This window comes from Amblyomma mixtum, chromosome 6 (genome assembly GCF_055824585.1).
Source record: "Amblyomma mixtum isolate Tamu chromosome 6, ASM5582458v1, whole genome shotgun sequence".
Taxonomy (NCBI): Eukaryota; Metazoa; Arthropoda; class Arachnida; order Ixodida; family Ixodidae; genus Amblyomma; species Amblyomma mixtum.
Window position 1 is genome coordinate 86,791,733 of NC_143017.1, and position 16,768 is coordinate 86,808,500.

The following is a 16,768-nucleotide window of genomic DNA, read 5'->3' on the forward strand; positions in this document are numbered from 1 at the left end:
CCCAATAGCGGTCGGTGATCGGTTATAAAGGTCACCTTCCGGCCGGCAATGTACTGGTGAAAATGTGTCGCCGCGTAGACGATGGCTAGCCCTTCTTTGTCAAGTTGCGCGTAGTTGCGTTCTGCTTGCGACAACGTACGTGAGGCGAAGGCGATGGGAGCTTCCCTTCCTTGCTCGTCAGTTTGCGATAGAACCGCGCCGACTCCGTACGGTGATGCGTCGCAAGCCAAAAGCAGAGGCTTCCTTTCGTCGTAGTGGCGGAGGACTGTACATCTTCGAATCAGGTCTTTCAGGGCATCGAATGACTGCTGATGGCGTGGCGACCATGTCCATGTCACATCTTTCCGAAGGAGTTGGTATAAGTCGTTGGCCACGGTAGCTCTTTGTTCCAAGAACCGGTCGTAGAACGTCAAGAGTCCGAGAAAAGCCTGTAGCTCCTGCTTGTTTGTTGGAGCTCGTGCTTCTGTGATCGCTCGCAGTTTGTCCTCGGTAGGGTGAATGCCTTCCGCATCAATTCGGTGTCCCAGAAATTGCACCTCTGGCACCGCAAAACAGCACTTCGATTTGCTTATGCACAAATTAGCGTTTGCTAGCCTTTCGAGAACGAGCTCTAGGCGCACTGCATGCTCTTCAGTGGAAGTGCCACTGATGATGACATCGTCAAGGTAGACACAAACTCCTGGGATGCCCTGAAGCACTGTCTCCATGAATTTTTGAAATATGGCCAGGGCTGCAGCTACGCCAAAAGGCAGTCGCTTGACTTTGTACAAGCCTTTAAGTGTGTTAATTGCCAATAATTCAGCAGTTGACTCGCTCACCTTCAGCTGCTGATACGCCTGGGTGAGGTCCAATGTGCTGAAGACTCTTGCGCCACGCAGTACACTGAATACTTCTTCAGGTGTCGGTAGCGGGTAAGAGGACGCTTTAGTCGCAAGATTGACGGTGCTCCGGTAGTCTCCGCAGAGGCGTATGGTTCCGTTCTTCTTGCGAACTACGACAAGTGGTGTGGCCCATTCTGAATGCTGCGTCGGCTCGATGACACCTTGCTGCTCCAGTTTGTCCAACTCTTTTTCAACTGAATCTCGGAGAGCAAACGGCACCGGCCTGGCCTTCAGAAATTTGGGTTGCGCGTTGTCCAACAACTCCAGTGTGACCGGGGGCCCTTCGTTTCCTGGAATCTCTTCCGAGAATACTCTTTCGTATTTCTCTTGCAGTTGCTCAACCATGTTCTGGCTCGGCGTCTGGTGTATGCCGCATATCATCACGCCTAGTGGAGAAAACCAGTTTCTCCCTAGAAGGCTTGATCCTGTGCCCTTCACAACAAGCAGAGGTAGCGTATGGGTCTGGCCGTTGTAGTTAACCTGCACGTTGGCAGAGCCCAATAGTGGCAGATTCTGTCCTGACCACGTTCGCAGGTGCGTGTCGTCTTGTTGCAGGGCGGGTGCGTCAGATGGCCATGAAGTTCGGAACGTGTCCTCACTGATCAGAGTACAGGCTGCGCCGGAGTCCACCTCGAACTTAATCAGCTGGTGATGTACGCTTACTTCTGTAAAAATCTTCGGTCGCGTGCCGAGATTCATGGTGTTCAGGTCGTACAACACAGATGGTGTTGCTGATGTTGTTCCATGGAGATCAGATAGCGGCGTATTCTCTGAGGCGTTGACGCTGTGATTAGGCTGGGAAGGTGACTTTATCTTGGCAAGTCTCCGTTTCGTAATGCATGCTCTTTCGATATGCCCTCGCTTGTGGCAAAAATTACACGTGGCTGACTGGAATCGACATCCCTGGGGGTTGTGTTGGTCGTCACACCGCCAGCAGCGTTGTGCCTTTTTGACCGATTTTACAACAACAGAAGGCTTGCGCACCTGGTTGCTTGTCTGGTGTACCGGCTCGGTGTTCCGGCGAATCCCTCTCTGCTGGTGACCGGCGCTCTCCGCTCGAACGGCGATGTCGTAAGCTTTGCTGAATGTGAGGTCCTTCTCAGCGAACAGGCGCTGCTGCAGTGACTCGTCACTCAGTCCGCACACAAATCTGTCGCGTAACATCACGTCCAAGGGAAGCATGGTGGTGTTAGCAGAAGAAGCTGCGTCTCCCTCCTGCCCGGTAGCTGTTGTCGACAGCGTTCCAAAATTGCAGTCGGCAGCGAGCTTCTTGAGCGCGGCTACGTAGGCGCTCACAGTTTCTCCTCCCAGTTGATCTCGTCGTTGGAAGCGAGCCCGGCTGTAGACCTCGGATGGCCTTGGGTCGTAGTGCTTTTGCAGCGCTTTTACGATGTCGTCGTAAGACACTGCCGCTGGTGTGCTTGGCTGAATAAGGGCGCAGACAGTATCGTAGGTCTGCTCCCCGCACAGCGTCAGCAGGTTGGCCCTCTTCAAGGCTGGGTCTGTGATGTTGTTAGCTTCAAAGTAGAACTGAAGGCGTCCAACCCACGATGACCACGATGAGCCGTTGAACTCTGGTATCTGATTGGGAAACCCTCGCGTAGCCATGGCTTGTCAATAGCGTTGCGTAGCGCGGGTCGAATCCACTTTCTCGTCGCCACTGTCGTGTCCGGTCGCTGTGTTGAATGCAGCGAAAGACGCACACGGTACTTTAAGACTTCGTTTATTTAAAGCCGATGAGGGTGCGACCAGCGTCGACCGAGGCAGGAGCCGAACTGGCCGCCCGAAGAAAGGAGGGAGCGGAGAAGCGTCCACGGGAGGGAGTGGCTTCCCAAAACAGGAGGAGGGTGCGGGGGCGCACCATGGGGGGGGCATCTGGCGACAGCGTGCGACGAGGGGCAAGTGGTCGTTAGGAGGAGGATGCGAGTGGTCGTTAGGAGGAGGATGCGGGGGCGCACACACACAAAAGCAATAAGGGGACACAACATCCAGTTATGAGGTTCTTCCAGTTTCTGAAGTGTCAACTTGAGAACCCTATAACACAAGGATGATAAGTTTACTCTTACTGTATTCTTTGATGGTAGTACCTACCAACGGCTTCGATTTTAGAAAGTTTTCTACGGCAACATTTCTCAAATGCTCTCTGCAAATAGCCTACATAACATTGGGTATAAGTATGCGAGGACTTGCTTTTCGTGAAATTAAGAGGCATATTTGAAATCAGCACAAACTACATGTTCCCTGAGGATTTCATAGTTGTGAATTAACAAGAACTTCTGGTTGAAGTCCGTCCTTTTCTCTTAATCTAGCTGTGCTTGCAAGCACAGTGTGCTAAGCAAGGCAGCACAAATGATGTCTTGCAAGGACGTTATGTTTCCAAGTGCTGCTCTGCTGCATAACGCCTTTTTTTTTTCTCCTTTTCTCTCTTCTGGTGCAGTCTGAAGTGATGCAGGTTATGATCGCCCAGGCATATGAGAAATACAGTGTTCGGGTGACTGCCACTGAAGTTATAGTTTGCCCTCCAGGTTAGTGCTGCACTTTTTTATCAGGGGCATGCGAATCGACCTCATCATGATTCACTACATTCCAGGGGTGCACAATGGGGTCTTGAAAAGAGATGTTGCTGTCTTGCATTGACTTGTTGTGAAGGATTGTCCGCAGTAGGGTTTCCTTTTATACTTTTTCTTTTGTTGTGTTCTTTCACTCCTTTTAGGTAAGGCCTGGAAGCCCCTGCTGAGGGGTGGCAAGTCCGAGCTACATGTCTTGGAGCCCACCGATGTATTGGTCGACATCGAAAAATGCATCTTTACGGAAAACATAAGCTTGCCTAAGTGAGTGTTGCTTGGGTGCTGAAGGCATTTTGAGCTGAGGCAGTTTTAAAATGATTTTGACAGGGGGACCCGCTGGGCTTACCTGAAGCACTAAGTGAGAGCATGAGACCTAAAAATGTGGAAGTTGTCTAGCTTGTTATTTCTCTAGTAGAGGCTAGTTAGTGATGTGCAGCTGCTCAACCAGTATGCAGGTTTTTTTAGTAGTCGCCCAAATTTAAGCTCTGCGTACCCGCTCATTTGCCGGTATGGCCCAGCGGCTGTTACATTTTTACTGTTAAACATGAGATTTAGGGCTTGACATTAGTCATGGCAGCTGCAATTTTACAGAGGCAGGATGCAAGAAGAATGCCCATGTACCAAGATTTAGTGCATGCTAAAGAGCCCTAGGTGGTCAAAATTGATCTGGAGCTGTCAAATGTGGTATGCCTCACAGCACATTGTGCTGCCACAGTACATGAAATTGTCTGTCTAAACCCTTCTTGGCTTTTATGTTTTCAAGGTTCAAATTGTTTGCATTGTCGATAACAAAGCGTGATTGATGACGAAATTTCCCCTGTGCATTTTCCTTTGTATTGTGCAGATTTGAAACCGACAAAATTTTGTTTATGGTAGCTAGAACAAAATATGTGGTATTTGTGGCAACGTTGCTTGTAAAGGTTGTTCCTACAATATAAAATAGAATGCAATGCAAACATTATTTCAAACTGAAAATTTGCAAAAGTTTCTTTTAGTGTCTTGAAAATGACACCTTCCTTCCTCATGTGAGAGGAAGCCATTTGTTCCCGCTGCCTTGCCTGCCTTATCTTTATCTACTTCCACTTGGTTCACATTGCATGGTGAGGTCATTTGATGTCACTGTGAATTGCGTGTCATTGACTATGCTCCCAATTCAGGATTCGAGTGTCTGGGAAGCTGCCATTGCTACGTGTGTCAGTCACTGACTTCAAGCTGGTGCAAGTACTTAAGGTCCTGAACAGCATTCCGACTGCTGAACCACCCAGCTCATCAGTGAAGGCAGTAGAAGCAGCTCCTATCATGTTAACAGGGGTAAGTAAGAAGCTGCTGATCTGGTGTTGAGAGATGCCGCTGATGAGATTCGTTTCTTTTGCTGGTTTCGCACTCATGTTGCAGCCATTCTTGCTGTTTGCTTTTCTGACCAAAGGTAGTAACATTTGCCGCTCCCATTGTTTTCATTGAGGTAGGTGGATAAGAAACCCTCCCTGGTGTCTCTGACATGTGAGCATTGTTCAATGCATGTTAGTGGTGAACAGCCTCCGTCAAGTTTATGGAACACAACATTCGCAGCCTGGACGCATTACTTGAGATGTAATAGTGCACTGAGTTATCTCACTCTCAGAATTAGGCTGCATATATAAGTTCTCAGCTCCATAGTAAAATGGTAACAAAATTGAATTTTTTTGCTGATATATGGTATTATATACCATAAACTTCTGACTGCTGATTTAAATTGTTGTGATGTTTTGCCATAAATTCTTATGTAAGAATGCGCTCCCAATGGGCCTGTGCCGTTTCGCCCTTAAAAGGGGTGCTCTTGTTAGCAGGGGTGACAGGAGGGGAGTGACATACAGCTCGGTCGGTCAATCAATCAATCTCACTCGATCGATCAATCAATCTATCTCACTCGATCAATCAAGCTCACTCGATCGATCAATTTTATTCAGTCACTCAATCGATCAATTTTATTTAATCACTCAATCAATCTTTTTCAATCACTCAGACAGAAGGCAAGGACTGTAGGATTTTTATGTGGTAATTTTAAACATACATTTGGTTTTGCTACTGGTTAGTCAGTTGAAGTCATGGTCAGAATAATTATCGATTGATTTTAATAACATTGCAAAAGAACCTGTTTTGCAAAAATGGCCCCTCGCTGCTGGCTGAATATCTGTACCTTCAAGATTAAATTTCATAGATGGCCTGTTTTCTTGCTTACTCTTTTTACTTAGGATTGTGATCTGCCGACGAAGATTGAGACGACCAACGCCTTGAATGTGGTGCCAAAGGGAGAGCATTCAAGCGCCAGCTCTGAAAGTGTGAGACGCGATGACGTTGATGTGACTGATGTGGAACTGAACTTCGAAATAACAGAGGTACCAACTGTTTCTTTCTTTTTTTATGCTGCGATGATGTTCAAATTGTGATCTACAGCTTTTTTTTTTACCGTATATATGGTTTTGCTTAATTGCAGCGAGAAATCTGCCACATGGTGGTGGTGTTCCAGAGGAACTTATTGATGGGTCAGTTTTCCTACTAGGCAGAATTAAGGAATAAGAAGGCTTCTGTGGAGACTAACTTGGATAAGATGAATTCTTGAGTGTAATAAACTTGAAAACTTTAGATTGATTCTTCATAGGCACAATGTTAAAAAAAAAAAAAAGTCTGCTCAAGTTTAATGCACCTCACATGGACTTGTTAAGATGAACATTTCACAGTGGCTGGGTACTGTTTCATGGTTTCTTTGAGTTTGTCTCAAGGGGAGCCTACTGTTCTTAATTTTAAGAAGCATAAGGTTTGCAGGCAGCCATTAGTCATTATTAGCACTTGTCCTCCTATTTGAAGAAATGGAAGTTGCCAACAAAAGGGCCGGAGCCTATGACAACTGAAAGGTTTCTGTTGTCACTACGTGTAATTTCTAAAAATATTTTGCACTATTTGATCAGACGCATAAGTGAAATCCTGCTTATTTATATTGTTAAAAGGTGATGATGTGTGATGTCAGTGCAAGTTAAAGAACTCCAGGTAGTCGAAATTTCTGGAGCCCTCCACTATGGCATCCCTCATAGCCTTATACCCGTGCCACACGGACAGATTTAATGCCATTAAGTGCTTACTGCCTTAAGTTTTAATGGCATTCGTGCGGTGCCACACGCACAAATTTAATGGCATTAGCCTTACTGCCATTCGCGACCTACTGAGTTCGCCACAACTCATTTGCCCGTGCAATGCCTACTCTCGTTCCCATTCCACACGCAGAAAAGCATGCAGCTTTGTTAGTAGCAACTTCCTAATCAGTAGGAAATAGTTAATTCTTAACTTTCAGTCAGATGAGGCAACTATACTGCATTTTCGATGCGAAGAGCGCCATTTTTATCAGCCTTATTGACAGGTACTCTCGACTTGGGTGCTGACATGCGACTCTATGGCTACTTTTTCTACTTGTAAAGAAGGAACAGCCGTATTTTCTGAAAAATCGATTTTATATTACATTTGAACAACATTTCCCATATATTGTGCTCATTAGCAATGTTTATATTCAGATGAAGCTTTTAACTACCTTGCAAGCATTATAGTCATCGTCACTTTCGATAATGGCATTAAATGTGGACGTGTAGCACTAACTCCGAAAATAATGGCATTAACAAACTTAAGGCCTTAAGCATTTACTGCCATTTCTTGTGAGCGTGTGGCATGGGTATTAGTCTCCTTGGGACGTTAAACCCACATAAAACCAAAAAAAGGTGATGCATCCAGCTCCTCCTAGTTCGTCTCATTTCTAGATTTTTAATAATGCCTGTAGGCTGCTCTTGCTTGTAATAATTGTGACAATTCTGCAGAGTTCAACTTGCAGTTTTGTTTGAACAGGTTTACAATGTCATATCATGTGCTTCTTGAAGGCAGTCTCACTGTGTAGGTTTCGGCTCGGACTACTCCTACAAAGAGCTTCTCCTTTCTTCATTTAACTTGCATGACAGGTGGCCCTGGAGATCTCGCAGACTATACAGGGGGTCCTGAAGCCACTGGTGCTGTTCCAAGCCAACCAGCTGAGCCTGAAGCTGGAGCTTCGACCACTGGACATGTGCTGCAAGCTGTGCCTCAAGAAGACCGTGCTGGAGCACATGGACTTCAAGGGTGGGCTGCACTTACTGAAATAGTATTCAAAAGTACCGCTCTTATAACATGGTCAAAAAAAAGGGAGGGTATGAGGGACACAAAGGGGCTGCAGACAGGATTAGTACAAACGGTGGCACACGAAAGCTTATTAAAATAGCTGAAAGTTAGATGGCTCGGCAGTTTACTACTTTCTGTGATGTTTAACACTAGATTCCAAACAAAAATAAGCACTCTTTGCATCAGGGACTGCGTCAGTGGACGTCGCCTTCTGATGATGCTTTGTTTGGCTCAGTACTTTGCCAGAGCAAAGGTCGGCCATGCATGTCACTTCCGAGGCATTGTGCGTAATAATTCAGTTAGTTAAAGCATTTTTGTGCTCGTTTTGGCAGGCATGCATCAACAGATATTTGACTCCTGTTCCTGTTGGTGTGGGGAGCCTGGAAGCATTCAGATTTTGCCGAAAAGTAACAGCTGTTTTAGTGCTTTGAGAATAACGTTTGGTAGGTAGCTGCGTTCTTTGATGCAGGTTCCTGCTGTAAATAACAATGCGATATCAAGTTGGTATGTGGAGATAGCCTGCTTTCTTGAAAGTTTTTCACCAAGTCCTTTTCTGCTTCTGTAGCTGTTAAGCATACTTCACTAGTTTTAGGAGGAAACTGCAATGTGTGGCCAATTCTGATTACTGTGCTTTTACTAAGTATTGCACGGCTTGTAAGCTCGGTTGCTTACTTTGTGCGTTTTGCTCCGCATTCTTGGCTCCAAGCTTGGTAAACTAAACGGCATCTCTTGATGATTCCAGTGAAATTTGTGTATTGCTGTCTAGCTGCTATTAACTTCCATTGGATACAAGTTCTTGTTCATAGCCCCCTTCTTTTCCTACTAGAATTGGCCTTTCGTGGAACATGCATCCTATAGAAATTTCAAAGGAAGGTGGTTATCTTAGGAAAAAAAAATTTCGAGGGGGCACTTTGGTGATCAAAAGTGCGATGAGGCGAAAGCCTTTCCCGTAATGCTCTCCAGCATCCTTACGCTAGACAAGGAAAACTGCACATGCGTTGGCAGGAAGTCGGCATAGCATAGTGGTTAGCACGCTCGGCTATGGAATGGAAGGATGGTGGTTCGATTCTCATCGGGCTCAAGATTTTAAGATTTTTTTTCTGGTTAATGATTAGTCAGTCATGACTTGTGACTAGTAATGACTAGTTATGACTCACTTCTGATGTGACGGACGTGGACAGAGTCATGGCCGCGAGTATGAGCCGTTAAAGGCTTTCGCCTTAAAAGGCTACCTTTAGTGCAGCAATGCAAAGATTTGACTGCAACTTGTTTTCCTAAAGTATCTTCTTGGTCTGTATTGCATGTGTAGGGCATCGTTACGGTAAATAAAAACATCAGTGTTCTTGAGTAGGGGCTGGCCACATCTGGATTAGGTTAGCTAACCCACGAGGGAAGTGAAATGCTCAGGTACAAATTTTGGAATTGCATTTTATTTGCAATCTTATTCACATCATAGAAATAAAGCAGTAATAAGAATAGCAAGGTACTCAGTACGTAGAAGTCAGTTATTTGTGACCTAATTGAACCGGCAACATTAACCTATCTTTTGAACATGCCATACTTTAAAGCATCATACCATTGTTGGCTATCAAAACAAGCATACTTACTAAGCCTAGCAACTGTCCAAACAGTCTGGAACATTATGACAAGTCTTTGCATAGTAAACAACTTCACTCAAAGTGAAAGCTTCATACACTCTTTATTGCCACAAATGGGAGACACAATCCTATAACAACTAATTGGTGGCAAGGCAATCGGTACTGACTTTGAAAAGTTCTATTGCGTTGCCTTGTGTTATAGGCTTTGGATCAGCGATTCCTGAGCTGTTTAAGTAATTTTTCAAATTTAGTGGATATGTTGCATGCCAGCCTGAAACTCTGTGCTCTTCCAGTTGTGTGCATATGCGATGCAAGCTGACTATTTCTTCAGGTGTCCTTGGTGGTACATTCTAAAAATCAGTATTATAACATTACGTTTACATTTCTGCTGCATTTGTTCTTGTTCTGTGCATAATGCCCGCTTTATCAAGCAACTTAGACATGCTGAGCATTGCGTCCCTCAGGGCAAATCAAAGAAAACCTCCTCTCTAAACCACTGACTTGTTCGCATTCAAATTTCTTTAATGGTAATTAAAGAAATTAAATTACCATTTAATGGTAATTTTTGCTTTATACTTTGTTTGGGTGTGAAGCTTGCCTGAATTAGTGGTAATTAATCGAAAGGCCGCATCATATGCAACCATGCCAGGCCAGAAAAGCATTTCACAACAGCTGTACTGGTAGTGCTATCTTTTGTTGGCAGCGGAATGACAAAAGCAGATGAACGCGAGGCAAGAAATGAAAATTACTCCCCAGCCTTTCGGGGCGTGGGATAGCGTTTCTGGTAAAGCCGTTGTGAAACTGTCTTCCTTGGTCCGGCATTGCAGCTTATGATGCGGACTTTAAATTAATTCTCACTGATTCAGACAAGCACCTGACCCATATATAGGATAAAACAAAAATTGCTACTAAATTCCACTTTTATGCGAAATGTGAGCGCGCCGGTGGTTTAGCTGGGAGAATTATTCTTTGATTTTTGTCTGTGCTAAGCAATACTTTTTAAAAGAACTTATGTTTGTGCAGCTGTTGAAGTAAAATAATTTGTTTTGATCTGCAAACTGAAAGACTTAGCACGAAGGATGCACCGCGGTGGCTCAGTAGTTACGGTGCTCGGCTACTGACCCCAAAAGATGCGGGTTCGATCCCAGCTGTGGCGGTCATATTTTTATGGAGTTGAAATGCTAGGGGCCTGTGTACTGTGTGATGTCAGTGCACGTTAAAGAACACCAGGTGGTCGAAATTTCCGGAGCTCTTTGCTGTGGTATGTCTCATAGCCCGAGTAGCTTCGGGACGTTAAAGCCCCATAAATCTTAAACCAAACTTAGCTTAGGGTACAAGTATCAACAGAGCACCTTCATGCTAACTGCAAGATGAATTTCACCCTGTTCCTTCCAGCTCCCAACCGCCCTGGGCCACTGAAAATCCTTGACTCGACGGCTGACCCTGACACGGGAAGCACAATCAGTCTTACATACATTCAGGTGAGCTACCAGCGTTGCGGCGTCATGAAACTCTGAGCTTCTGAGGTAGTGAGATGCACTGCTAAAGGCTCTGGCACTGCTGTCAGTTTCACATGGAAAAGACCAGCTGCCGTGGGGGCTCAGTGGTTATGGTACTCGGCTGCTAACCAAAAAGTAGTGGATTCGATCCCGGCCACGGCAGTCGCATCTTGATGGAGGCAAATGTTAGAGGCCTGTGTTCTGTGTGATGTCAGTGCATGTTAAAAAAAACCCCAGGTGGTCTAGATCTTGAGCCCTCCACTATGGTGTCTCTCATATTCTGAGCCGCTTTTGGATGTTAAACCCCATAAACCAAACCAAACCACACAGAAAAGACTGATCATTTGTCACAAGTCTACAGGGGCGAGTATAATGGAACTATTGTGTTGTTTAGCCTGAATGCTTTGCTTTTTCTGAATGGTAAGGCCTCCTCCTGTCATGACTAATGGTTGTTGATGGGATCATATGGGAAATTTTTTTTGTTGCGAGTTTGCAAAGCACTTATTTGCAGTAAAGTATGGTGTATACTAAGTGTGCACTAAGCTACATCTGCTTGTTTGTTCAGAGTGCTTATATTTAGAAACTGGCAGCAGGCTATGGGATTAAACAAAAAACATTGACTGCGCATATTTCTGGTGTCCCCAATATTTGTCATTGCAGAGCTGCTCCTGGCTCTTTTCCTAGCTTCTGTCAGATTGGTTTGCAATGAATTCTTTGTCTTCAGGGGAGTATTTCATGCTTCTAGAGACATTTATGGCGTTATTTTAAGCAATTGATTGAGCAGAGGGAACCTTGGCAATGATATGTAATTCATATTGGCTACAATGCCCGATTCTGTAAAATCATTGTCAAGCTTGCATATAATATCGTAGATCCCATCCATCCTACAGGAGAAAGGTTGCATTCAGAAAAAAAAAAAAAAGTGGAACATGCAGCGAGGTTTCTTTTTTTTGTGCTTGGCTGATTCCCATGTTCTTTTCTTTCTGTAGACCAACAAGAAGCACCCGGAGTTCGAGACAGTGCGTGGCTCTGTGCTCCAGAAGGTGTCCCTGGACATCTCGGAACTGATGCTGATCATGCACGAGGAGTCCATTTGTGCCTTGGTAACCCTGATCACTCACATGACCGAGCAACTGGGCAGCATGGACAAAGAGCCGAAGGTCTCGGAGACTCAAGTGCAAGCGACCGCTGCTGCAAAACCACTTGGCAGCAAGCCTTCCACAGGTCTCGTCAAAGGCTGCCAGTTTTGAAACCTTTCATTGATGCCAATGCATACAGCTGCCTTGAGCTGCCAACGGGGATTTTTAATTACTGCTCAAACCAGTCTGCATTGTTTCAGCTGATTTGCCAACAACAAAATCTCCTTTCAGACCTGTTTTTGCATCGTGAATGTATTACTTTAGCCGGCTTGAATGCAGCGGTCGGGTTAATATCGTGTTTTCAAGGCAGCTGTGTCCATTGGTAGGAAGTTGATTATTTTATACTTGCGCATTGTGCAGATAGCATAGAAAAGTGCTGCGCATATCTTTCAATTCATTGCTCCATGCTCAGACACCTATGTAATTAAGATTATTTTTATGTTCAGTGCTCAGAAAACTTGTGGGTACCTGTGTATGGCAGTATGGCAGGCATTATCTGTTGTTTGAAAAGCATACAAAAAGTACAGGCCTACTACAGATGGTTGATTCTTGTGGTTTCATCTGGTGTGCTATATGAGACTTAAGAGCAACAAAACATATATGATTCAAACATGTATTGCCAAGATTCTGTCCCATGCTGCTTGTAATCTACTTGTATAGCTAAAGCTGCTGGAGTATTGCTGTGTTCCTAAATTGAGTTGCTATCCATATAAGCATCTTGCGTGCAGGTGTTTTGATTGAGCACATTTAATTCGGTGATCGACATTTCATTCACTGGATCTCAAGTCTCTGGCTGTGATGTGTCATCTTGTGAAGGGCAGCAGCTATATAGACTTGTTGCTTGAGGCCAAATATTAAGTTTCTTTAGAATCTTAATTGGACTTTGGGAAATAGGACAAATCGGGGCCAATCTTTATGTGGAAGAATGCTGTGCAGAGAAAAAAGGGAAGTTTAGTTGTATTGATTAGTTGGGACTGTCTTCATTTGTGGCCAAAATTTTCTGCTATTAGAAAATTGTTTCACATGGTTTAAATTATTTGTTTTTCTTGCATCCATTTCATGTCCCCAAGTTCAAATTGCGAGACTGCAGAGAGGCTTTTTACTTTGTTCAGGCAACTTACGGTTTTTTGCTCCGAGGCACCCACACTAAACTAGAATTATAGTTGTTTTAACATTCTGATGAGCCAGGCATTATTAGTTTGTGGAAGTAAGGTTTGTTGTGAATTAGTTTTGTGTTGACGATTTCAGGCACCAGAAGGTCAAGCAATGTCGTGGTATCTATGGACCTGTTTGCTTCTTTGACTGGGTTTGCCCTTGAGATCTGCAACAAGAACAGGACCATCTGTGACATTCTTGTACGGGGTATGTGTATCAATCACTCTTGTTTGCTTGCATTTTTCAGTGATGCTAAGTGTGTAGCACAAGAGTTTTGTTGGGGTTCTTTTGTTGTTGGGCCGGCACTTAATGTCTAATTAACTTGTTTATGTGTTGTAGGCATGGAATTTGGTGTGGTGTGGTATCCGACTAAGATGGTGACAAGGCTGAACCTCAAGACTGTTGGTATCGGGGACCCGACACCTGGAACACTTCACAAGGATGTAGGTGTTATTTCTTTTCGTATCTTCTGGCTGCATTTTTGCAGGCAGTGTTATGCTTTTGCATTAAGGTGAAGAAAATAGCAGGATGGCGCTCTCTTCTCTTTTGTGGACCTGTTTTATATTGTGTATCTTTTTTTTTATATGGTAATTTGGCCCGCTGTTCAGTACAGTTGCCAGTGACACTAAGTTTGTTGAAACTCAGGTGTGGAACGTGGCTATGCACTCTTGATGCCTTATTTCCCAGTGTGTTCCAAAATGGATGAGTTTGGGCATGCTAGAGTTGTGATTGGTCTTTAGTGCAGAAGTGCAGATATCTTTTAGTGTAATTTGAGATTTCTATTGCAGATTCTGGCCGTGGCTGGAGATGAAGTTATTGCATTTGAGATCACAACATACGAGGAATGCGGAGCCCTGGGCTATGTGGACATGGACCGAGTGGACGTCAACATCAAAGGAACGTTGGGGCGAATCCACTTTGTGTTCCTCTACCGGTTCTACTTGGACATTTTTGTAAGGGATCCCTGCGTGCTATGTCACCCTGTGGCTTCTTCCTGAAACAAGGGCCATGTGTTGCCACTGTACTGATTCATGTGGCCTAACCAGGAATGGTTTACTGCGCAGTATTTTATGGTCAGATGTTACTTAAAAGCAGCTTTCAGCCAGAACCAGGATGTATGCTTGATTGGAACAGAGTGAATTTGTTTTTGGAGTATTTTGGCAGGCCTTGCAAGTTCTTTCAGTCAATTTGTTTAGATCGATCCACAGGAATAGCTGCTTAGTCATTAGGTTATGTCTTCTGCATCTTAATAACATAGCAGTAGTCACTTAAACATTGACTCATCAAGTTTTCTTTTTATATTTAGCATGGTCTGATATGCTGCATCTCTCCACAGCTTGTTTTTGAGCTTTGCAGTACTGCCCACATTTTGTGAAGGCAATGCATGCACAACTGAATGGTTTTCATAATTATTGAGGGGCGTAAATTCTTCACTTCACCTGTGAAAAAAAAACTATACAGCAGAAACTTCTTGATTCAGAGCTCATCATTTTAGGAAATATGTTTGGATTAAGCAGATTCTTGAATTGTCCAAAAAGGAAGGGAAACAGAAATACATGCACCTCTTTTATTTTTGTGTGGCGAATAATCAATATACGCAGTGAATGTCTTAAACTTGCTTCTGTGGAAAAAAATTTAGGACAAAAGCAGTTCTTCATAACCGGTGTTTTGCTCTGGGATTGGGGGAAGGCGGAGTGTATGGTGTAATATTATTGTTCTGATGACCTGCAATGCATGAGAGCGGCGTGCTGGAGACCAACGCTCACTTTAATGGTTACGCTGATCGGTGTCATATCTTGCAGTGATAGAAAGAGAATTTCATCAACTAGCTTCAGTCTGTGCCCTTTGCATGCTTGCACTCACCCTGTGTTATTTCTGTCTGTTGTGCAACTCCTGACACTTTCTACCAGTTTTGTAGTTCCTATAGCAAAGGGATCGGCAATTTTTTGGCAAAAAGAAGACATAGCACAGGCTAGAAGAATCATTCAGGGATACTTCAGCAGGGCTGGAGTAGCGCAACTCTTGTCAGCTCAGAGTGCAAGGCATTTGGTTACCAACACTGTTCTGGCTTGCGGTGGGCTCCACTACATATATCTTCATTGCAAGTCATACCAGGCACTAAGCACAGCAGTGCCTACAGTTCTCAGAACGTTTGAACATATCATTCTTTCTTTTCTTTCATTTTTGTTGATTTTGTTGCGCCAAAGAGCCTTTTGTTGAGTGCTTTGCCTCCATGCTGCTTTTCCTTTCCTTGTTGCGCAGAACTTCGTGAACAGATTCCAGGCAGCCAAAACGAAGATAATGGAGGCCACGGCCAACATGGCTGAAGCTGCGCGAGCCACCGTGGAGACTGCTTACAAGCAGGCGTACAAGATGGCCATGGACATCCGCATCGAGGCGCCCATCTTCTACGTGCCTCAGAACTGCAAGTCGCGCAACATCCTCGTCATGGACTTTGGTGTGCTGAGCGTGCGCAATGTGTTCAAGCTGGACGAGAGGAGCACACCCGAGCTGCCTTGCCTCGTGGAGGAGATGGTGGTCGAGTTTGACAACCTCAAGCTGTCACGGTGAGTTTCACGTGAGGGAAATAGAGTTGGGGAGGGTGAGGGGGTAGAAGGAGCTGAAAGACTTAGCATGCTTTTAGCTCTCTTTGCTGGAATTCTTTTTCAAACTGTACGTTCAACCTTGCTTTAGTCCGTGTCAAAACTTGTTTTGAAGCCCATCTTTCTGCACCCAGATGGCATCAAGGCAGTGTCAGCAGAACATGTTTGTGTAACACTGTAGAATGCTCCTAACTGTCACCTACTTGCTGTACGTAGTGTTTGCTAGACTACCAAGTTTCTCTGAATTTCTAAAGCACTTACTGTTCTAACTCGAAACATTAGTGAATAGCCTATTTAAAAGCACATAAAGGTAGATGACCAAGTTGATATTGCAGAATGTTGTGGCAGTGGTTGGTGCAAGCTTTTGTTGGTGCAAGTTTGTCTGTGTAGATTGGTAAAGGTAACTGCAGAATATAATGCTGCTGTGAGTAACCTTTGACGTGGCTTTCTGTTAAACTTTGCCCAGATAGAAATCGTTTCATGCTTTAGGCCTTCTGTGGGTTTATAAAAGCGCTGCTTTGTTCACTTTATAGTAGATAACAGCACATGGCGTTATAGGCTGAATGAGGCTAAAATATAAAATCGCAGTGACTCTGGTGTAATGACAAAGTAGTGTTGCTTACAGTAAGAACATCTCTCAGCGCACATATTTAGCTGTTCTGCCTCAGGAATGTCGGTTGTCATTGGCAGCTGCAGTCTCTCTAGGAGTGTGGTGTTTGTCAAGTGGAGGGAAGCAGGGAAACTGGGAAAATGTCTGTTTGGCAGTTTTGCAAACTTTTGAAGTGTGGTTGGTTTGATCGAACGCATGTCATTATTGAACAGGAGAAGTCGTCAATTAAGGTGGGAGCACAGTGTGTCAGACCTTTTGTGTGTTTGAGGTGCTCCACATCCCAAAAACAAGTGTTGAATATTAATTCATGTTTGTTGTTGTTGCGACTGTGTTTTAATTTGGTAAAGTAAAACTTAGGTAGCTATGCTTCTGATCAATGACAGCTCAGAAAAACCCCAGGTGGTTGAAATTGATCCGAAGCCATATGCAGCTTTGAGATGTATGGGACACTGATAACGCCATCCTATTTTGGTTCTTAGTGAAATCAGATTCTGTGAATCTTTCTCGGTATGTTGGTGTTTGTTCAGCAGAAAAATACTCAGT

The 16,768-nt window shown here is 44.4% G+C and overlaps 1 protein-coding gene across 6 annotated transcripts in view; it reads left to right on the forward strand.

Moving 5' to 3' along the window:
• Vps13 (vacuolar protein sorting 13C) overlaps positions 1-16,768 on the forward strand; it is a 103,445-nt gene that overhangs the window by 28,037 nt on the left and 58,640 nt on the right. For all 6 annotated transcript variants that reach the window (XM_089548304.1, XM_089548306.1, XM_089548307.1 and 3 more), the window contains exons 20-30: positions 3,319-3,406; positions 3,595-3,712; positions 4,606-4,759; positions 5,680-5,823; positions 7,426-7,582; positions 10,615-10,700; positions 11,708-11,942; positions 13,106-13,219; positions 13,352-13,455; positions 13,801-13,965; positions 15,275-15,579. In XM_089548304.1, the coding sequence (XP_089404430.1) occupies positions 3,319-3,406; positions 3,595-3,712; positions 4,606-4,759; positions 5,680-5,823; positions 7,426-7,582; positions 10,615-10,700; positions 11,708-11,942; positions 13,106-13,219; positions 13,352-13,455; positions 13,801-13,965; positions 15,275-15,579 (1,670 nt within the window). The remainder of the gene's footprint in view (positions 1-3,318; positions 3,407-3,594; positions 3,713-4,605; positions 4,760-5,679; positions 5,824-7,425; positions 7,583-10,614; positions 10,701-11,707; positions 11,943-13,105; positions 13,220-13,351; positions 13,456-13,800; positions 13,966-15,274; positions 15,580-16,768) is intronic.